Source organism: Plodia interpunctella, chromosome 5, assembly GCF_027563975.2.
Source record: "Plodia interpunctella isolate USDA-ARS_2022_Savannah chromosome 5, ilPloInte3.2, whole genome shotgun sequence".
Classification (NCBI taxonomy): domain Eukaryota; kingdom Metazoa; phylum Arthropoda; class Insecta; order Lepidoptera; family Pyralidae; genus Plodia; species Plodia interpunctella.
The window spans coordinates 2,191,961-2,215,811 of NC_071298.1; the positions used below are offsets into that span (position 1 = coordinate 2,191,961).

At 34.9% G+C, this 23,851-nt stretch overlaps 3 protein-coding genes across 8 annotated transcripts; 1 reads left to right on the top strand and 2 right to left on the bottom strand.

The window, feature by feature from the left end:
- Window positions 1–212: 212 nt before the first annotated feature.
- Window positions 213–16,937, bottom strand: LOC128669881 (cAMP-dependent protein kinase inhibitor beta-like). Of its 3 annotated transcripts, XR_008404705.1 has the most exons (4): window positions 16,566–16,937; window positions 9,420–9,590; window positions 6,313–6,460; window positions 213–410 (listed from the first exon to the last, which is right to left on the bottom strand). XR_008404705.1 is itself a non-coding variant. In XM_053745098.1 (3 exons), the coding sequence occupies exons 1-3, from the start codon at window positions 16,651–16,653 to the stop codon at window positions 6,381–6,383; spliced, it is 339 nt and encodes a 112-aa protein (XP_053601073.1). In that variant the 5' UTR covers window positions 16,654–16,937; the 3' UTR covers window positions 213–6,380. The 3 variants fall into 3 exon arrangements, 2 of the variants coding, with proteins under 2 accessions (XP_053601073.1, XP_064292036.1); XM_053745098.1 differs by having other exon boundaries at window positions 213–6,460; XM_064435966.1 differs by lacking the exon at window positions 16,566–16,937 and adding an exon at window positions 9,809–9,960 and having other exon boundaries at window positions 213–6,460.
- A 290-nt stretch (window positions 16,938–17,227) lies between these two features.
- Mic26-27 (MICOS subunit 26/27) lies at window positions 17,228–20,123 on the top strand. Of its 4 annotated transcripts, XR_008404713.1 has the most exons (8): window positions 17,228–17,361; window positions 17,433–17,593; window positions 17,758–17,924; window positions 18,538–18,647; window positions 19,027–19,162; window positions 19,383–19,567; window positions 19,799–19,842; window positions 20,011–20,123. XR_008404713.1 is itself a non-coding variant. In XM_053745254.1 (7 exons), exons 2-6 carry the CDS (start codon window positions 17,433–17,435, stop codon window positions 19,553–19,555), a joined length of 747 nt encoding a protein of 248 aa, XP_053601229.1. In that variant the 5' UTR covers window positions 17,228–17,361; the 3' UTR covers window positions 19,556–19,567; window positions 19,799–20,123. The 4 variants fall into 4 exon arrangements, 3 of the variants coding, with proteins under 3 accessions (XP_053601229.1, XP_053601231.1, XP_053601230.1); XM_053745254.1 differs by having other exon boundaries at window positions 19,799–20,123; XM_053745256.1 differs by lacking the exon at window positions 19,383–19,567.
- LOC128669969 (uncharacterized protein) lies at window positions 20,114–22,873 on the bottom strand. The gene has a single exon (XM_053745253.2). The coding sequence runs from the start codon at window positions 22,741–22,743 to the stop codon at window positions 20,281–20,283; it is 2,463 nt and encodes an 820-aa protein (XP_053601228.1). The 5' UTR covers window positions 22,744–22,873; the 3' UTR covers window positions 20,114–20,280.
- Window positions 22,874–23,851: the final 978 nt, after the last annotated feature.

The following is a 23,851-nucleotide window of genomic DNA, read 5'->3' on the forward strand; positions in this document are numbered from 1 at the left end:
TGAAGGCTCTAAGCAGTTGCTCCGAAGGAACTTTGGTTGCTTCTACGTTAAGTCCAGCAGACGCGGGAAGCTACAGTCGCTGACAACAACGTGGCCGATCTGTTACTTATAGTTCTACGTATTAACGTGAGACTCTTTCGTGGAGCGGTCTCAAGAATTAATGATGGATGAAGTAAGTAATGGTAATTAGTGCCAAATAAAACAAGTCAAACAAATTTTCACAACTTTATCTTTTTTCGTTTGACGACAAACTAGATACAAAACGATACAAATTCGTTAACACTATCTTCTCTCGCATTCTTGATCTACAAATTTTCTCATCATTCATTAAAACGTTCAGCGATTCTGTTCAGTTTTATATTAATTACATAAACGTTTGTAACTTGCTATGTGTTTGTTCTTCTGTTATACTAAAACAAGATAAATATTTTTTAAAGTGCAACAATTTGAATACAATAAAAAATTCGAAATCACTAAATTAAAATTAAGATTCCGGCGCATATTTTAAATAAGTAGTTTTATTCGCAGTAGTTTACACTTAATATTACACATATTAGTATTATTTTAAAAGTTTTTAAAAAACTTTAAAAGAGCTTGAAAATATTACATTACGTTTTATGACATAGAATAAATCAGTAGATATTTTTAAGATAGACAAAGCTGACTTATGTAAGTGCATTACTTTTTGAATAAATACAAGATATCATAAAAAGTACATAATTCTAGTTCTTAAAATCACAAAAACTTAAAATTGATATCAATTAACTTCAGAGATCCAGAAGAATTACAATGATAAATAGAAATATAAAATACATGCTAAATGGCTAATAAGTAAAGTTATCAAACACAGGACACTCGTCACAATTATTACACTGAAAATTTCAAAGTGACAATTTACTTTAGCTTATTCCAAATAACCCTTCGTTAGTAAACTTTGTGTCCAATTATTGTATTTATGCGATTATGCGATTGTAATTATGCGATTTTTCACAAATCCCTTTAATTTCCCTCCAGGGGATTTTTAGACTTTTTCTATAAATAGTCCCTAAGATGATTTATACTCAGAGGTAGAAAAAGTCTTAGGGGATATGTAGAAAACAGTCGAGTAAAGGCGAGTGATATTAGTAAGTCTAATAATCCCCTGCGATTGGTATCGTCTACAAGATTTTTGGAAAAGACCGTTATATATTTTTACATCACTTGGTGATGTAAGAGTTTGCATAGATTTAATTTACTTTTGGGAATACATGCCCAGAACCCTAGTATCCCAGACAAAAAGACTTAAGATTTTAGTTCCCAACTAGTCATCAGGTTTATTTTTACAAATAAATTTACATATTGAATATCCTTTTTTTCTTTGTAACACAATATCGATCCTAGTGAGCGGAGTGCGTTTTATGTTTGCTTTCATTACCTGTAACATACGTTATTCTAATATGTGCCCTACGTGTCCTAAATCTTCTAAGTCAAGGTCATATAAGGTGCGTTTTGGCGAGGTATAGGTAATATTCCAATCTATCCCAATCTTTAGTTCCATATTAATATGAGACTTTATTTGTTACTTTGCGGTTTATTTACTCAATCAATCCTATTGAAACCTTGCATACATTACAAATAGAAATACAGAGAAAGACATACCTTTTGGAAAATTCACGCAGACAAAGCCGCGGGCAAGATGATTTCCATTACGTTCCTTTAAAATCATTAACTACATCATGCTATAATCGACATGTTATTAAGATAATTCTAAATACTGTATCAATACATTTATACGTAAATATACGAAAGTGTATTACGATATAAAACCTTATTTCAAGTGACACTCTCGCTTAATATTGGACCCCTTTTGTCCGTGTGAACGTGCCTACACATCTCGTAAATTTCTGCCAATTTTTCAAATTTTAACAAAGACAAGAATTAGTTTTACTGACTTTGAAATTATCAATCTTTATTTCGATAATGCCAATTTTATGAATTGATTGATTGATTTTGGAAATGATTCCCGCCTCAAGAAAATTGACGGATCGTAATGACAACGCGGCCGCAGCGGTCGAAACGCTCTGAGAACCATTATAAACTAAAAATCATACGTGAGTAACATATTACATATACTAAATATGGTATATTTAGTCTCTGTTATCTATACATAGTCTGTCTATAAAGAGTAGAAAACGGATTTTCAACTAACTACATTTTTTGCCATACCAAATGCAATGGTCAAGTTGGCAGAAAACACAGTGTTGCAAGTGAAGAGTACCCACACAGCGACCTAATTTATTTTCAAATCTTCATAAATAGACTGTATGTACAGTAAATGTAGATTGTGTCTATTCCTTTGTATACGCCGTAACTCGCGAATGAAAAATACGAACCGGCTGAGATGTGTAACACTTCCGCCTCTTCAACAGATTGCAAGAGCGAGAGAGAAATATTGCACATGAATAAAAAATAATGCCGACACTTGGCTATTCGAAGTTGGTATATTTACAAACAAACATGCAAGCAAGCATACCATCACATAGAAACTATAATGCACGTAACTTACACTCGACCGCATCAAGTTATCCAGCATTTATCTCAATGCGTAGGTAATAGCGACGAATTTGCAATGAATTTGGGTAGCTTGATGTACTACTTGTACATTGCGTATTTTTAATGCGACTTATACTTTGATAGCTGAAAAAAGCGAGCAATGTACGTCCTTGCAAATATGCGAACATAGAATAGTCACGAAGTGCGAACATTATAATGAGACATCGCTAACGATGCGACACCTACGAGCACTACGAAGATCTTAATTTATAGATTCTAAAGGAATACATAGGTATTTTGGGTTTTCTTTGTGCGATACCTCTCCGATAATATAGAATCTACTGTTTACGCTTGAGTATTATTTTCTCATCCATATGCCATTATAATTTTAGCTTTAATTTAGTAAAGTTGATTTAGGATTTGATGAAATAATTTCAGGACAGCTATGGACCACATTCAAACGTTTTTTATTCAATTAAAAAATACGCCAACACGTTCCAAAATCAACCCAGTCTAATTAAAAATTATCAAGAACCAAGCACTGTCTAACTATCTATACCTAATGTTAGTATGGATTCGAAAATAACACTCAACCTATTTTAATATTGACACTATCAATTGACAGAATTCCTATTTTTTTAGAATTACAGACACACCGAAACACCGAATAGGCCCCAAAGAACGTTGAATTAAATTCGATGTATTATAAGAATAAGAATATTTAAGGCAATTCATGATCTATGGGAGAAAATGTGAAATAATTCTTACATAGTTACTACAAAAAAAAAAGATATGCGTATGTAATTACGTATTTTTCTACGTTTTTTTAACATTAGGTGTAAATTAAGAAATATAGCATAACAGCCATTTTACAGCCTCGAAAAAAAGCCTTTACGATGTCATGTTACTCGAGTTAGTATTTGATTATGTGAAGAAAAAACGAATATCGAAATAAATTTGTGCTAATTATTTTACGTTTGTTAGGTGTCTCAGCTCAGGCTAAGCTTTTGAGTATCGAAATACTAATATACTACTGTGTCACATTTACTGTAATGGCTGACAACATAATCATAAAATTGGTCATATTTCAAAACGACAAGACCATTGAAACACATGAACCGAATTGGAATATTTTTGTCTTTAAATAAAAAATAATATTAAAAGCAAGTCCCATCGCAATCAAAATTTTTATAGCTAGTTTTCCATGTAACACAACATTTAAACACTAAATATTTGTACAACGCGAGTTTGTTAAGCAAATAAGACATTTTTTTAAAAGAATATCTTCTTTATCATCTGGATTTTGAATGAGGCATTAATTATCTACTCAATTATGTGTTGAAAAACTCCTCACTAATCATTTCATATGAAATATGTATACTCTAAAAAATGACAACTTATCAGGCAACTTATAATATAGACCATTTTATGATCAGACACTATTTGCCAACAGTTTTATTCAAATAAATATAAACTAAGCACCGGGCTGTACTTCAATATCTCACTCATAAAATAATAAAACGAAATTGTACTCTTCGTAATCCAATCATTTACATTTATCACACAATTCACGAATAAATAACTTATTGTAATGTGTATATCATGATAACTAAGCGTATATTTTGTGTTTTACAAATTAGGAACGCGCAAATATAAGGTTGTTTCAATTTGAGCGCAAATTTGTTAAAGGACTTCCTTTAGTTCACTAGACACCATACTTTTGCGCATAACTTGAAATAACCTCATATAAAATAACCTAAAAATTAATGCACCAAATAACATTCACTTCCCTAATTTACGGTATATTCGCAGACAAAAATGATTCTATATTTTAAATAACGTTTGCAATGCAAAATAATACGGTAACATTGAAGCGACGACACAGCCAACACGTACAAATCAATTTTGTACGCAAACATACCGATGCGAGTCCACCGGCTTCTTGAAAAACTTGTAGTTTAAACATCGAAAACCTAAAATCTACAAAAATCTTCATCGATAAATCTTTACATTCAATCAATGCTATATTGTCTTATTTCCGACGATTTTATACCCTCACACTAAACGAATAACATTTTAATATTACAAGGGGCTCCGTTATATCAACTTTTAAACTTCGTTTTTTAAACTTAACGTAGGTACATATTTGTAATATATTCCGTTTACGAGTCAGACGGAAAATTGGTCAATAACCCTAAGTTCCGCATTCAAATTTAGAACAACTTTGCGTGAGAGAGATGGCAATATATTTTATTTATAGATAAATAATCATAGGTCATTGTTTGCTTTTCCGCGTGGCTTAAAACGAAATATTTTTTTTTACACTATTTAATTTATGCAAATTTGTAAAACAGTGCAACTAATGCATCTGACGATAACATACTAAGGCTATGATATGTGCGCTTAATTGTGTTTCCAAAGAACTCTGGCAAATTACTAAAAGTGTTTGCATAATTTTATTGCCAACTCCCAAGAGATGTCTCACCAGTTTACTTAATCAGATATTGTCTCATTATGTCTTCCGAGATGTAAAGGTAAATGACCATTTTTTATCCTAGTAGCAACAACATCATAATCAAACCGCGTCATTACTTTATCGGAATCTTTTTACGATTCAGTAATTGCAGTTAGCATAATATCGATATACATAGGAAGTGGTATGATACGATACATTGGATATATATTCTATGCGAGAAGGATGCTCGTAAGTGGTTTTCGTATTCGTTCAGTGAATGCGACTGATTAACGATTTTTAGAAGTACTTATTAATATGAAACCCAAGATACATACAGGTATATACCATTTCGTATGTATAGGTTTAACAGCCTGTTCTTTAAAATAAGTATTGTTTAGTAATAAAATTTCAAACAACAAAACAATAATAGCATTATATGCCAAAACATAGTTACAGATGCTAAGAATTGTTGGTATTACCCACGCTTTACTACATAAATGTATTGTTTTAAATTCAATGTTGCTTATTGTTGTTCATTTGTTAATGTGACACACAGCTCACAAAATTGTATTGAAATAAAATATTATGCCGAAGGGTAGAAGACTAGGTCAGAGAATTATAAAAAAATATGTACAATCAAGATAAAATATATGTAATTATGATAATTTTCAAAATTTATATGCCAAAATATTGCAGATTGAACATTTTTGTAGACCATAGTAAAATGATTACAATATTGAAACAACTAAACAAAATTTCTGCATAAATGCAACATTGACGACCTCGGTGGCGCAGTGGTAAAGTTCTTGCCACTGAACCGAGAGGTCCCGGGTTCGATACCCGGTCGGGTCATGATGGAAAACGATCTTTTTCTGATTGGCCCGGGTCTTGGATGTTTATCTATATATGTATTCGTTATAAAATATAGTACCGTTGAGTTAGCATCAATCTGTGTGGTTTGTCCTAATATATTTATTTTATTTAAGGCGACATAAGCGAAAGTCACATTGCATTCGACTGTCATCTAAATGTGTAGCGCTAATAGTTAGTTACCAAAACAAAACGCAGTCATTTATCCTTTTACTGTGTGAACACCTTAAGAATCCGTATTTGTTATTTTACATAATTTTAACATTTTTATTTACATTAAACATGAAAACAATTCATGATTCCGTACACATATTTACATTCATACCAAATCCATTCGGAGCCCCCGCAACTTACACTCGAATTCAAACCTAACAAACAAAGACATTAGAGCTATATTTGTACACCATACCTACGACTAAGGTTAGGGGCTACGTTACTCAGTGCTTAACAGTTACCTGGTTGAGATTACTTTTGCTTTGGGCAAGTCCATAGCAGTCCGAGGACCGTGAGTGAGGGAGATAGCTCAACTACCGTTGTCTCGTTTCTGTTGCGCGTCGTTCTTCTTCGTGTCTTGCGAACAGCTCGGCTGTGGATCGTCTGAGTCTGTAATAAAATTGATAGTTATGTTTTTAGTACTGTAGATATCAGAAAATATAAGTACACAAATATATTCTAATTTAATAAAGTGGAACTGATAATGGAATTTCAGTTATAAAATTGTGGTGTGGAAAAATCATGCTGTCTCCTTCCCACGCGCGGAATAGTACTACAAAAGTTGGTATAACAAAAGTACAGTACTCAACTCTCGCTTGGAAGCAACGTTCATTAGTGACCATTTTTTCCTAAAATAACACAACAGTAACACTTAATATATAACAACCAACAAGACTAAACCATCTTGTTGTGTTGATCCTATATTCCTATCACATCGACGTGGCTTACCAATTGTCCAAAGATTCAGATCGCGATAGCATAGTGAGTCATTCACGTCGTCACACCTAATCGCAGGCTTCGAGTTTTTATTTATATCTGATCAATGTGGCACAATTGTCCAAGTCATGTTCACTTCTAAAATAGCAATAGCAATAAAATAGCGATTATTATTCCCTAAAAACCGGGCTATGTTTTGATCCCGCTTTATGATCTTTTTTGCTCAGCGTATAAGCCTCGTTCACAGCGGGGAAATACTGCCAGCACTCTGGGCACATTGCTTGCTTCGGTGCGGCGCGTTCGTAATATATATATATATATATATATATATATATATATATATATATATATATATATATATATATATATATATATATATATATATATATATATATATATATATAATAAAACCATAATAAATTATACTCTTTAAAACCTCAAGAATATCACTATCTATTGGTGATAACCGTACGAAAATCCATCCGGTAATTTTTCACTTTATCGCGTTTAGATGCGACACGACGCGGTTGTAATATAGGATTAGATAGCTATTCTAATTTGTGCCCAATACAGTTTATTATTCTTACGAGGATATTCCTTTCCAAAAAGTAATCTACATGCATCCACTTCATGGCGTCCTTTGAAACATTTTTACTAAAGAGATAACCTTACGCAGGTGACCTACGATAGCCCGCGAATCGTCACGAGAGCGTCCGTCCACTCGTCCACTAACTTTACGAGTATTTGATCGATAGCAACAATGGATTATGATAACACGAGCACAACCTGTCTATGTACATGTGTACTTGTGTTTCTGACAACAATATTGCCGGTAGATTAGTGTATTGGCACTTTTAACTAGGGCTGTTTTGAAGCGGTAGTGTAATGGTTAAGACACGTGGATCGAAAGGTCCCAGGTTTGAATCCTACTCGTGCCAAATGACACCAATCTGACTCATGTACAGTAGTTTTAATCGACCACCACTTCCTTCCGGTGAAGGAAAACATCGTGAGGAAACCTGCACACTGATTTATTATTATTAACTTGTGTGTGAAATGGAGAAGGCAATGGCACACCACTCCATTAATGATGCCTATGCCCTAAAATAAAAGTTGTTGTGTGTGTTTCATTCCATGTGATGACCACGACCCTCAGCCATGAGAAATACGACTATGAAGAAGATTACTATTTTGTGAATGGAACTTTTTCTTTTGTCCTTGATTTTTATTTTTTACTAGCGGCCCGTCCCGGCTTCGCTCGGGTAAATATATAACAAATTATACCTCTAAACCTTCCTCAGGAATCACTCTATCTATTGGTGAAAATCGCAGGAAAATCCATGCAGTAGTTTTCGAGTTTATCGCGAACAGACAGAGAGATGCGGTGAGGACTTTGTTTTATATGTAAGGATAAATACGCTGAGAAGAGAAAAAATAAATGGGATTTCACGTGGCTTCGTGGAAATTTTTGACAGGTTTTTCCGTGTTAGCTGTAACGCTAATGTAAGTACTTAATGGAATAATAATCCTGTGAATTTGAACTGTTAAAGTTCATAGTTCTTTCTATTAGAAATATGAACGCTTCAATGTAAATAAAACCATTCATACTTCCGTATTTATAAATGTGAAAGCGTGTTTGTTTGTCCTTCCTTTTTTCACATATCAAAACGGAGCAATGAATCAATATCACCAATATGATATTTTTTGTGGAGATTATTCGACAGGACGGTCAAGTAGAAAAATAATTTTATAAGAAAAGTTGCCATGTCGCGCTCGTAATATTTTGAATTATTTAATAGGATTTATCTACTATGGATGAGAGTGAAAAAATATATAAAAATAAGCAAAATAGTACCTACTTAAAATATTACTTTATTTGTCTGCGGCGCAAAGAAATTAGAAAATACAGAACAAATTATCTCTTACCCAATTTGATACGGAAGCGATATGTTTTTGTCACAGAATAATGTGCTGTATACAGACGACATAAGTTCCGTTTTGGTACATTAGCGTTGAAATATGGCGTCAACGGCCGGCGACACAACACTAGTATTGAATATGGAACTTATACTGAAGCTATAAGGTGTGATTTGATTTGTTGCAATATCGCGTCAACTATTGGCGTCACGTTACTGAATAATGTGCTTTGTGTCGAAGACATATGGTATGTTTTTACATGTTGAAACATAGCGTCAACGTAATTAGGAGCCTAATTGCATTGAGCACTGAGACAACACAGTCGGCGAAGGCAAATAACGACAAATTAGTGGCTTCATTTCTATTAAGTAGATAGGATATACTTACGTTGTTTGCTGTAGAGTACGTACATATATGTTTATTGTAGGTATCTCTCTCTCATCTCTCTCAGCCTTACTTCCTCATCAACTTTTCTACGTTTTCATTCTCCACTTCACACAGTTACAAGGATAGGTACCGAACCTTAGTTATCACCATGAATACATCAGACAACCTTGACGAGATCAAGCCAGCAATATTTGGGTTTGTCCCTTCCGTCAGGACCAGGCAGAAGCGGCATAGACAGACATTAGTTCTCTACGTAATTTGCACTTACACAAGACGTGGTCGTGCGCAAAGGCTTCTATGATTAGAATGATTCTGTGGTGATCAGTACCTGTGGTGGCGAGCTGCTGCAGCCTTGCAGGCAGGTCGGCAGTGCTGGCCTGCGCTTCCTGCTGCTGCAGAATGTCCGGTAGTGCGTTCCGGCGGCCGGTCCGGCCCGTCTCCAGGAATTCCTTAGGGACTTCCTCGTTATCCCCCTCCATAATGGCCATCATTCTCAGAACTGGAACAGAGCGTATTTAAATTTATTATCCCATATTAGTTCCAGCTTTAATGCAAAATCCTGAGGCTCCTGATGGAAACTGTGTAAAAATCAATTCAGTCGCTTTTGAGCCGTTTAGACAAACACTGAGAGCAATTACATAACTAAATAAATAGGTATCTAACACATGGTATTTATGTTGTACTTTTATTTTGTTGGAATCTTTGTTTTAGCTTAACCTTTGACGATGATGAGAAAAGCGACCCAGATGAAAATATAATATAACATCATGACAACAACGTTGCCGAATTTTTGCTAAGAACATTCCGAAAACCGTATCAAAATATTAAGACTGACATTTTGGTGACATTTTTATAACTCGAACTCAATATCGTCAATATTGTTTGACAAAGACGTTCTAAGAATAAAACCTAAAATTACTACAAAATGTCCGAAACATGGAATTAGTAGGTAGCTAATTCCATGGTCAGAAATTCGAGAGAAGTTCATGAACAAAAATTTCCTTTTCATGGTGTTCTGGTCAAATGGGTGTTGGTTGATCGCGCAACGTGGGCTCCGCACAAACATTCAGGTAACATCTCTAAAAGACAAATTAGAATAAAGACAAATTTAACTTCCCGCAGTCCCGATCTCTAGACACGTTAACCGCACTAACCGCAAATGGCAAGTTTGTATTTCTTAATAAAGCATCGGAAAGCGTATTAGACTATGCTCATTCGGCAACAGATAACCTTTTTCATCATGCGCTCTTATCTATTATTTATTGCACGATAGGCGATAAACGATGGGGTATAAAGTAGATACTGGAGTGGATTCCATGAGGACGCACTGTAAATTAGTGTTATCAATCGGTTAAGTAATAGAATTAAAATGATAAGATAAAGTGAGACACGCGTCACAACAAAATGTGAACTTTCACAAGGTACAAAATTGGAAAGTTATATATGTGTACTGTTTGTTATTCTCAAAAGTGTAGCATCAGATTCTTTGCCACTTTGTACAAAAATATTTTCAGAATAGGTATCGTAATATGGCCACCACATTAGTTTACCTTATTTAATGTAATTTACTTAATTGAATTACATTTTTGTATTTTCAAATCACATTTTGAAAAAAAAAAAAGAATCCTAACTGCAATTTTTCACTATTACGGAAATGTCCCAAATTACCTCGATTCGTTTACGAACTAAAAACATTTTCGAGGAAAATTATACTTTTAGAGTAATCGTAGACGAAAAATCTATGATTAATGGTTTATGATGATGATACACCTATACAATCTTACATCTTTTTTAAAATGAAGCAATTTTTGAACGCGCGCCGTTGATTCGTGATCGTGACTCAGATAAAACCCTAAATGCTATAAAAGATAAATATTTCAAGAACATTTTTTTCTGGAGACACAAAGAACGTCGACATTGGTTCATGATTGAATAACATCGATCTCAAAAACACACTGTCCTTTTTCATAAGGGAATCTTTTTTGTCAAATAAATCGGATTATTCGCTGTAGCAACGCCTCCCGTCCGTGGGGTGAGAGGTGAACAAATAAATGTAATCAGATCCAACAACATGATTATCATACCTTTACAGCATCCATTAGATCGTTAAATTTGTCAAGCAAATGTGTACGCTGCGTGCTAAATATATTAGTTCTTTTTTAATGATTTGAGTGCAATCTAGCATGCTAGTTTTTTTTTTAATTAAAAATTATTAAAAAATCAATGTAGCCTGATAGGAAGCAGAGATGAGGCGTAACACGCAAGTTCAAAAGAACAAATGCGAGTAGAAATATCAAAGGGTGTTTATTTGTTTGTTCATCTTTCACGTCAATTGAGGTTGGTCGGTAGTAGCTGCAGGCCTACCATCAACTCCCACAGAACGATTCCAAGGCAACTCAGTTCAATTTAGGAACCTTAAATGAATCGCATTCAATACAAAAAATTAAGTAGATGGTACGAATTTGCGATGAAGTTCAGTTTAGGTCGTAAAGTGGATCGCGTTAAGAGTCGATGGCGGAAGAAGCCCCCTGGAAGGTGAAGACGCAGCCGCGGCTAACAACTACTAATATTATAAATGCGAAAGTAGGTTTATAACCTCTTGAATGAAGTTGGGTGGGATTATCAGCATTATAACAGAGCCAGAATTTATTTTAATTAACTTTATCATAGCGCATATATGACGTAAAAATTTTCTAACTGGCTGGAAATATCCCTCCGGATAAAAATATTTGCGTAAATAAAAGATTAGACGGTAATTCAAATGACATCCAAGGCCAGCAGTTTGGACGGAAAGTGCCAATCAGCCAGACGGCTTGTTACAAAAAATATATATTTTTTAATATTTACTTTGGTACCAATATTAAAGCCATATTGTCCCCATTCCTTTTCAATCAAGTAAAGGTCATACGGAGGTAAAATTTCGCGTAAAATTTACGTAAATAAAATATATATTCACGTTAGTATAAGTAAGGGATTATATTATAAACAGAATACAGTTTTGAATTTGAAACAAAACAAACTAGAAATTTAGGTGTTACGACCCGATAGATGTAACACTTAGCTTAGCTTATCTTAACATAAAATTATATGAAATGATGAGAAGTAGAGGACCAGCATTTGGACACCAAAGGCTAAACATAAAATTTCATGGTTACGAAAATAAAAAACCCTATCTAGCCGGAAAGAAAAGGGCTAAATCTAGGTCTAGGCGAGGATACCTAAGCTGACTACACCAGGTGTAACCAACTGAGGCCGGCTGCACCTAACCGCACTTCGGGATTTAGCCAGAACAGATGCAAAAAAATAATGGCACATTCGCATCTAATGACGATCTTATAGCAAAAGCTCCATCTCCTTATTACTTACCTCCATTCTCCATTTATAATTGGCAAAGTTATGGGACATTCAAACAGGGCAAGTTTGATTTGACTTTGTTAGATATTTGTTTGAGGAATATTCTAATGATACGCTCGAAACACGGGGGATAGTCCGCTCTGAGGCTAAGCACCATCTCGCGACTGAAATTGCTGGTTTTACGGCTTTGATGATAAATTATAGAGAACAAATAAATGTCATTGAGATCCTTGTGTTATTTTGTTCACGCAAGATTTATTATTATTACTCATTTATTGATTCCAGCCGACAGGGGGCTTACCATCATCTCTTATTGCGATGCAGTTCAGGACCTAAACTGATCTGATCGCAAATTCTATCGAGTTAATTTTTAGTATGAATACGATGCATTTGAATCGTTCCGTAAGAGTTGATGGTAGGCCTGCAGGTACAGGAAAAGTAGAAGACCTAGGACGAGTTAGTGGGGCGACTTAGAAAGATTCGAAAAAAATATGGCCAGAGAACTCCAAGGACGGGAATGCGTGGAAGAAGTTGGGGGAGGCTTTTGCCCAACAGTGGGATTTAAATTGCTAAAAAAGTTTTGACCTAAAGAGTTAGAACTAAAACCATATAAATACGCAGAATTTAAGTGAGGACAAAATATTATGGTATCCATACCAAACATGTTAGCAATGCGAAATTCTGTCTGACACGCTTTCAGGGCAAAACCGCTGGACCGATTTAAATAAATTTGAAATAGCTAATCACCCGGGGTCTTGTCTATTTTGTCGTAACATGTATCTACTGTGGTTGCCTGGAAAAATATATATTTAAGCTTTTGCATAAATTTAACACGGGAACAGTTATTTTTCCGGAATTATATCTTTCATCTCGGAAAAATATTTAAGTGAAGAGGTAACAAACACTTTCACATTCATTTAACACACACATAGGCTACCGCGGGCGAAGCTGCGGGCAACAGTTGGCACTTAACTATAATAAATAGTTGATCACGCATACTACGTCAGCGTATGTAATACAAAAACATGTTTAACACACTTGCCATGCAATAATCGCCAACTTGGTAACAAAAAGTAGCACAATGAGGACGCGTCACCGAGTACAGCTGTAATTACTGGTTAGTTGGCCCATTATCGTGATAATTTGCCACGAGAACCATTGACTTATCAAGTGGAATTATGTTCACATTGGTTGAGTGACGCAAGCCCGCTACAGATGCTACATTTTGTTCAATAACGAGGGCCTGGATATAACGCGCAGTTTACCTTTTTCAAGGCGTATTTCATCTTGACGTATCTAGGTTGTCAATCGCAAAGTTTTGACGTCACATTGTAATGCTTTCCGCAAGTATTTTGCATAAAATCCTCGATAATGAGAAAAAAATTATATAAGTACAAATTTTTATTTTGAAAAATGGTAAGCCCTTTTGGCATGATACTCCTCAGTAGTGTTTGTTCCGAAATATTGGTTACTAGATGTTGCCCGGGACTTCGCTCCCGTGGGAATTTTGAATTAAAATATAGCCTATAGCAATCTTGGATAATGTACCTTTCTTGAAAAATTGAAAAATTGCCTGTGAAGGCTTAATTTCTGAATTATTTGATTTTGATAGATCTAACGACAAAATCGTTGTGCCTTTGTGTGCGTGCACCTTCAGTATGCGTAAGATACTCTATGTAACTTCTCCAAGCTAAATCCATTCTACGAACATACTACAGGTGAATCAAAAGATCTCATTTAATATTATCAATGTGAAAGTAACTTTATTTTTATGTTACCTCTTCACGCTTTATCTACTCGAGCAATCTTCTTGAAACTCGTACATAGTTACGAGGACAGGGCCACTTTACCTTTCATTCATCGGGAAAAAGTACATTTCCCGCGGAAATTCACGCGGCCGAAGCTAGTAAGATATATGTATAATGTATTATATTACATAATATAATACATTATACATATATAATAATTTGATTGTAATCAAATTATTATAATTTTAGTCCGGTTTCATTTTACAAAAGAAGAGCTTATAATGTGTCAGTCATTATTGGAACATGAGATCAATGTTTGTTATCTGTCTGCGAGTGTCACTCAGTTGAAACAAAGCGAGATATTTTGTTACGGCTATCTATTGTTATGTATTCTATCCTATTTTGTGAAAATAAAGTTTAATTAAATCAAGTCAGGCTACTACTTACAATAATATATGTATAAATTAACAGTAAACATTGAGCCGGCTATACACTATTGATAAACAGACCGTCAATCTTTGACGGAATCAAAATACATTGCTGGTTTATTTGCTGATTGTGGTAAATTAAAATGCTCATACAAACTAAGAATGTTCACTCATTCGAGTCTGCGTCGGTCAGAGTTCGGCGATAGTGTGTAACTGGCATTAAGTATAATCCCAATATAAAATATATAACATGCAGTCAAGTATATGTGAAAAACTGGGGTGGAAAAAATTCAAATCATGCGTAGGAATAGAAAGAATGTAAAACCTCGAAAATGTTTAAATTGAAATTTAAAATTGAGTCTAAACTCTTTTTTTTATATAATTGTAAAATGACAATCAGTATTGGCACATTTGAATGTTTAAAATGTTTAATATAGGTAGGTAATTAAAAAATTGAACTCACACACCAAATTTTCATAATTTGGTTATGACCTTTGAATTCTATTGGTTCCTAGTTCCTAGCACTCAAAGCGAATTTTGAACGTAGGAAAGAACTTTTCAATTGTGAATATCATGAGAATAAGCAAAAAGGGAACCTTCAAGAAGAAAAGTTCAAGTTTCTAAATTTTTTTTTATATGAACTTTTGATGTGAACTTTCTTTGATGAACATTTAATGTGAACTTTCTTCAATTGCACAAAAATCAGGCCCTTGGGCGATCAAGTCGCTCATAGTGAAAAAAGTAATAATAAAGGAAAAAAATATATCACCCAGCAGTGGAATTTCATAGCTATTAAAAGAATATAAAAAAAATATTAAAGTGCTGGCAAAAATTATAAAAGCATATACCATTTCATCCCAAAGATAGCTCCGGTCAAGTTGCAGCTCCTGTTCGGGACCGATCAAGCGACCATCATTAAGATCATGCACCTTACAGTCCTGAATCAATGCAACTTCATGTTAGTAGTTCATGTCCATTTGTGCAATCATGATGTGCAGTCTTTACAGTGTGAGGTCCATGGAATATATACAAAAAATATTCTAAGCACTAAACCATCTATTTGATGGGACACCTTATATAGTATTTCTTGATTTAGAACATTCTGAACATATTTATTTATTATCATTAACACACAAAACACATTACAATACAATATTTTATATATTAAGTTTTAAGTGTTTTAAGTATTGTTTTAAATTATAAGATAGGTCATCAAATTATATAAAGGATTTATTAACATTTAGCCCTATAGAAAAACATTATTGATTGGCGATTGAACATTTAAAATTAATTACTTAGTCAATGGCAATATTTATATTTTTTCATAATGACTTTAAAAAATAATCCTGTAAAATGTTTTCTGGCTTCAATTTCATAATTAAAAACTAAATAGGTATAAGCCTAAATTAAGATAAATATGAGCCCATAACTGTAAATTTAAACAAAAACTTCATATTAGATCATTTCAAACAAATTTTTTTTTGTCTTACATGCCCAGATAAAAGGTTATAAAAATTGCCATAGTATATATGGTATTTGTATGTTAATAGAAATTCTAATGTAGTAATGTATTATGCAGTAGCTTCATCTAAATCCATTTGGAGTTGTTATTCAGAAGGTTAATAACCTTGACACCTGATAAAGATTCTGAATAACATATAATTAACAAGATTTTTTTATAAAGTAGGCAGTATGTTTTACGCCTTAAGTTTTGCAGAAGGTTATAAAAAAAATCATTACAATTTAGTTACAAACTAAATTTTCCATAAAATTATTTTTACTTATCAATTTATGGAATCATACAATGGATTCAGCTACTTTATAATACAAATGTTAGATTCCGACAGAGCGGCGGAAACGCTACTGAAAAATGATCTATAAGCGAAATCAGTCCCGCGCAAACCAGCCGAATAAATGCACCCAGTGATATGATACCGCGCATACCTGATCCTGTCTTCACGCGATGGCCTCTCCTAAGTTTACACACACGACCAGCCCTCACCGTGGACATGATCACATTTTCGGGCTTCATAACTCTAGGCCGGACGTTATACAACAAATTTATTGATTTGGATACTCAAAACTTACAATCACATAACTGTTCCACAGATACGACTGGCACAACAATTCTTCGCAAAATAATAACTGATAGCACTCAAGCTAATTTGTACTACTATTCCGTTTATTATATAAATGTCAGAGTTATGGCATTAACGCAGATTTAGAAAATGCACAGAAATCACAGCAATAGGTACACAAAGACGAGGACGAGAGAGAAAAATGCGACATTTACGACTTTGTTTCGTGAACACTTGACAGATAATGGCAATGGCGATTGCGATGACATTAAATGACAATGGTGACATTTCGTGACATTATGAAACATGACATTTTTCGTTTTGTTTTTTCATTATTCCATTAAATTTGCAACTTTTGCAGGTTATTTATAAATAAATAAATAAATAAAAGGCATTTGAAACATTGTAATAGTTTATTGAACCGGATCTGCATTTGAAGTGTACAGAAATATTTACAAAAAATCCTGTTGCATCCCTAAATTATTGCGAAATATGTAAAAAAAAAGTGTTTTGTTTGATCTACTTTTGTTATTTTATAATGGCAATAGCTTACGTAACGTCAATTTTGCAGTTGTCAATCGAACCAGCTGATAGCTATTTTGTATTTTATCATCCTCCACTATTTATGTAATTTTAAAGCAATTTGGTATTTCCTAACAGAGGCAAGTAGTTTAATCACGTATAATATACATTATGTATTTTATGTTTTGCAGCATAATTTTTTTTTTTATAGATGCTTCGAAAAGCGGTGTTTGGGTCGAGCTTGGCGGCCGTAGTCCCTGTTATCAACGCAGCGACTCCTTTGAAGGATGTGGCAAGTGGTCCTTCCAAACCTCCACCAATGAAACCCTCAGAATTACCCATATATGAAGCTCCACATGCTGAATATGTTGAGTAAGTACATAGTATTCTCTGTGACATACTTATAACCAAATTTCTAGACAATGATAATCTTCTAGGCTTATTCGATAATTCTGAATTTACAATTAGAAATATAAGTTTTAAAACAACTGTCAACTGTGTATTACAAATATATTTTATATGTATTGCATCAACAGGTATCAACAAGCCAAAGAGAAGGAAGAAAAGCCTGGATTTGTAAGACAAGCTTTGCAAGCACCAGTGAGAGCTGTTCGTGAATCAATCCAGACAGTGCTGGCGCAAACCGAGTCCGTCAAGAATACAGTGTCAGACAACTACCATCAAGTGCAGGACAAAACTGACTGTTTGTATTAGTTTTATCCTTTCTCAGTATACTCAGTAACTACCTCAGGGTTTATTCAAAATTAGGTGTTGCCTGCGGCTACCTACTCATAGCAGAAAGCCATTAAGGAATTTACTTATCAGACAATATTCAGTCTGTATGACTTAATATATATAATGGAGGGGTAACATTTTTCATACAAATTTTGCCCCCCCCCCCCCCCTCCCAATCATTACAGCACTTTAGGAGCTGATTTTATAAATAAAGAAGCCTATGTTTGACCTTGTGTCTCTATAGGTACCAAATGTGTATATCTATACCAAATTTCATGAAAATCAGTAAAATAGTTTAGCTGAGAAAGTGTGATGCAGACAAACTTTTGCAATGTATAGATTAACTTTTATTAAAAAAGTAAAATTACAGAATCTTTATATTTTTGGAGATGCAAAAACATAAAAACACTATTGATTTTAAGGAAAATAATATTTAAGAATAATAACAGATTAAATCTGTATTCTTTGTGTTGTGATAAAATCTCTAAACTTCAAGACATATACAATCCTCATAATTAGCTGCTAGTGTTATAAAAAAAATGGTTAAATGAAATTAACAGTTAATTTTCTTGATCTTATAGGGATTGTAAAGTATTTACGTGAGGAAGAGAACAAGGATGTTCGGTATGGTGCTGTTGTCATGGGAGGTCTCACTGGATTAATTTTTGGTCTTAGAGGTGGCTTCATCAGGGTATGTTTAATATTTGTTTATAAAAATCATGTAAGTGCAGTCTCTCTATAAAAAGTAGAAAATAAAGGAGGGCACTGTGTCATCGTCATTTATTTACTTTTTTTGGCTGGTAACACTGGGTCTATTTATCAGCCAATCTTGACTGTTCGGTATTGCAATGACAAAAAATAGTAGTTTGTTAAATACTTCTTTTCAACACTTGAGACTGTAAAGACGAAAATGAAATTTTATTTTGCTATGTAGGTATCTTATATCTTTATGTGAATTTTAATGAACTGTGTGGTTTTTTCTTCAGGTCCGTATTTGAGCCACACTGTCACTGTCTCACAAAGCCTTTGCCTAGCAATAATGCAAAGTAAAAATTTGCAAATTGTTTCAGAGGGTGATATACACAGGAGTGGGAACTACCACAATGGGCTTGGTGTGCTTCCCGGAGGACACAAAAGAAATTGTCAAGAGCAATGGTGTATTAGCAAAGCAATACATTAACATTGCTTACAATTTCCTGTATGGAGGTATACAATCTTTCATGCCGCAATATTCTACACTAATTAAAACACCACCACATGGAGTGTATGTCCAACATTTTGGCCAATTTTATACGACCTGTGGTCTGGTCGTTTTTTTTTAAAGATGAATATCTTCTTTATCTACAAATCTAGTTAACTTCAGAGATATGATATCACCTGTAGACGTATTTTTTTTTTCTTATTTGTCTCAATATTTACCCATCAGTGAAGCCCGGCGACCCTCAGCTGGAGGTGAATTTCCCCGACCTGTCGATACCAAAAGACTTCTCGGAGCTTGTTGACCTGACAGTATCTGTCGCGTCCACCGTCAAACAGGCCGTGATGCCCCCGCCGGCGAAGGAGGCAAGCGACTCTAAACCTTCAGATAAAAAGGATTAGGTCCTATTTTGAGTACGTAGGTCAAAATTTTGAACTGCATGACGGTCATGACGCTTTTTTGCATTGATTCGCGTTTTTTTTTTACAAGCTTTGGTGGTGGAGATTACTTTTAGAATTGTTGAAATTAGAGCATAATTTGCATTTTGGTTTTGGAAATGTTGCATATTTGGTGTTGGATTGCATCTTTTATCCCTTATAATATATTTTATGCCTTTGTTTTAATTATTTCTTTCTTTATTGCAGGATCATTTAAAGACGACGTAGATGATATATCCGTTGAAAATCCAGTAAGTAAGATATGCTAAATATAACCAGACACAACAGATGAAATTGCAACTCCCAAGTGAAAAACACCTTATAGGTCAAGCACAAAGAATTAAGTAGAAATTGAGGAAAGCTTTATAATATTCTTACGAATTTTATTTATTGTTAAGTATTTTTTATTTTTTTTTCAGTGTACAAATACATAATGGATTTGTCCAGTTAGTGAATGATGTTTATTTATTGTTACTAGTCTTCTACAGTGTAAATTAACGACGACAATGAAAATAAAATTAATATTTTTCTATTCGTTTTTTAATTATCTTTTCAGTGACATTTTGTGGTTATCCACTACATTATTCTTGACTATAACAGGTACAGAGTCATCAAAAAATAAACTTTGCTGACCACTTATACAACAGAAAAACATTATTCCTATCAGAAATCAGAACATAGACATTCACTTAAGCAAATATCATTTCTTCCCTCCTCTTCTTTGTGACGACAGTTCCCGGTTTATGCTGAGCTTCTGGGTGATTCATCAGTTCCGGCGGACATGTCGACACGGAACTTGCAAGCAACACTTGCTTCAAGTCATAGAATAGAGCAGAATCCTCTTTTGTCACAAAAGACACAGCTTTACCAGTCTTGCCTGCACGACCGGTACGGCCTATACGATGTGTGTAATCCTCAATTGTCTTAGCCATATCATAATTAATAACCATACTAACATCTTTAATATCGATACCACGACCGGCGACATCTGTAGCAACCAGAATATCTTTTGAACCATTCTTGAGACTAGCCAAAGCAAAGTCACGCTGTTCCTGTCCTTTTCCACCATGAAGTGTGCAAGCATTGAAGCCCAGCTTTTCCAAACCCTTTGCAAGTACATCTGCACCTTTCTTTTGGTTGACAAATATAATAATGGGAGGTTCGACTCCTCTCTGCAGAATTTCCGTGAGCTTTCTCCGTTTCTCATTCTCACCAATCATAAAGACAACTTGTTCTGTTCTGTCTACAGGTTTACCAACAGATCCTATGTACACTATAGCGGGCCTCCTGAGGTAACTCCTCGCTAGACGCTCCACAGCAGGGGGCATAGTAGCTGTAAACATAACAGTTTGTCTATACTTTTTCTTTGAATTATAGTTTGCTAATAATACAGAAGCATCCTCTGCAGCATCTGTGTCAGGCTTGATGTTAGAAACGGGCATGTATTCCAGGATTTTCTGTACATCAGGTTCAAAACCCATGTCAATCATACGATCAGCTTCATCCAATACTACATAGGTACATCTGTTCAGGACTAAGTATCTGTTTTCAAGAACATCTATGAGACGACCAGGTGTAGCAATAACTATTTCACATCCCAATCTTAATTTGAACCCTTGCTCCTCTCTTGAAAGACCTCCAACAACTACTACAGATGTTATGCCTAGAGGAATCCCAAATTTGTTTGTCTCTTCTTCAATCTGTTGGGCCAACTCACGTGTTGGAGCCAATATAATAGCATAAGGCCCTTGGTCCGCATCTTCCAACCTCTCATTTTTAGGTAATGACTGAATCCAAGTGAGTAGAGGTATGAGGAAGGCCAATGTTTTACCCGAACCAGTTTCAGCAACACCAATGATATCTCTATTTTGCAAGCCAATCGGAATAGCTTGTCGTTGAATGGGTGTGGGACTCTTGTAGCCTACCTTATTGATGATGTCCATTATGTCATTGTGGAAGCCAGCTTCCTTCCATGAACGAACGGGATTAGGGATCTTACCACCCTTGATTGTAATATTGTAATCTTCTCTAAAAATTCTCCAGTCTCTTTCTGTCATTTCATCCTGGTCTTTTTCTGACCAGTGACGGTCATCCCACTTTTGTTTATCTTCCTTCTTTTTTACTTTCTTAAGCCGTAATTTCTCTTGTTCCTTCTCAAGCTCAGTTCTTCTCTTCTCCAATAGATTGCCATAGAATTTACTGTGATCTTTCTTTTGTGATTTTATGTCAATACCAGCAATATGACCTCGACCAAAGAATTGTACTTGATGCCTCTCTTTGTACAAAGTGTTGTAATCGTTTGATGTGTCTTCTGAGGCATCCCAGTCAAAAACAAACTTCCTGTCATTCAACCTTCGAACACGGCGTTTCTTCTTTATTATGCCCAAATATCTAGCTTTTATGGCTTCTTCTTCACGTTCCTTGTCTTTTGTTTTGGAGAAATCTTCATTCTTATCCTTTTTATCATCTCGGCGATCATTGCCAGATTTTCTTTCCTCATATTTTCTCTCTCTTTCCTCCATCCTTCTCTCCCTCTCCTTCTCTCGCTCTCTATCACGATCTTCTTTGTACTTTTTGTCATCTTCCTTCTTATTGGAACCAGTGAGGTCTATAGTTGTTATAGAAGGCCTGTCAATATTGGCCCTCATGGCCTCTACTTGTTCCCGCCTTTTCTCCAAAGCTAATGCTGCTCTTTGTTCTTTTGTTAAAAATACAGGTTTGCTTCGGGCTTCTTCTTCAGCTTTTTTCTTAGCAAGGAGTTCTTCAAGAGATAGAGGTTCCCTCTTTACTGGTTTTGGCTCATCTTTTTTTGCTTCTTGCATTTCTTCATCTTCTTGTTTGTTTTCTTCCTCTTTCCTGCTCCTATTCTTATCCCTATCGTCTGTTCGTCTATCCTTTCCGTCTCGTTTCTTAGGGCTCCGAGAACGTCCGCGCTCTTTTCGTGAAGGACTTCTGGACCGGTCTCTGTCTTTCCTAGGACTTCGGGACCTCTCCCTGTCCTTCTTAACAGGACTACGTGATCTCTCACGTTCTTTTCTAGGGCTCCTCCTTTTGCCTTTATCACGATGAGAGTCGCGTTCATCGTAGCGCTCCCTGTCACGCCTTTCTCTCGACCGCGATCTTCGCCTATCAGGACTTCTGTCCCGAGCCATTGTCAACAAATTTGTTCACACAGTGAAACTCATAGAAGGACAATATTCTAAGAAAAACGCTGCAAATTAGATCTCAATCAACGCTACGCAACAAACAAATTTACACAAATGCAAATCTCAATTGACAATGACAGATGTCACAGTGAGAGTGGGTAGGTTAGCGGGGTCGAGCCGCCGCACACATTAGGTATATTGCCACAGAATTCAGAAAACTAATTGTGTAGATACTAATATTGTTACCTACCTACCAACTACATAATATTTTTATGCTAAGTCAACTTATATATATATATATATATATATATATATATATATATATATATATATATATATATATATATATATATATATATATATATATGTGGACTTCATTCATACAGGTAAAGCTTTCAGTCAAATCAAGTTTATTAGTTTATTACCACAGCTGACCAATAATGCAGATAAAAGTGGTAGTACTGTATTGTGTTTTACAATGGACTTGAATCATTTAGCAAATACGTCTTGTATTTAACACTTTGTATTCTGAAGACGATTGAATAATCCACTAAATCCTTCTTTTTTTCTTTTAAACTCGCACCATGATTGCGAAGAAGGTATTTTAGTCGTAATCTTCAATAATATGGAAAATTGGCGCTTTTTGCTTCCATTGGCAATGTTAGTTAACCATAGTCTTACCCTAGTTGTACCAGTAGCGCCATCTGCGCTGAGCTCAGCATAATATTATATTGAACGTATGCGGCCGCGTTTATAGTTGTAAGTACAAAGGTTGAGAGCGAACGAGGCTGATTGATGTACTGCCGACTACCATGGATTTAGTAAGAACTTCGTGTACCTACTAATTCCATGGGCACCTCTTACTTACCGCAATGAAAATCCACCAATGTATGCCGAATCCGCCAGTTTGGTGAACTTCAATATAAGTGAACTGTATCGCGATCATGGAATTAGTAGGTACTACGAAGTATTTACTAAATCCATGGTCGCGATAACGTGTTAGTGGTATAACGGTACCGGGTACGGTAATCGATTGCGATTCGGCAAAGGTGTTTTCCCTACTGTATCATTTTATATCTGTGCATTATGACGACAAATTGATTTGTCTGTCATT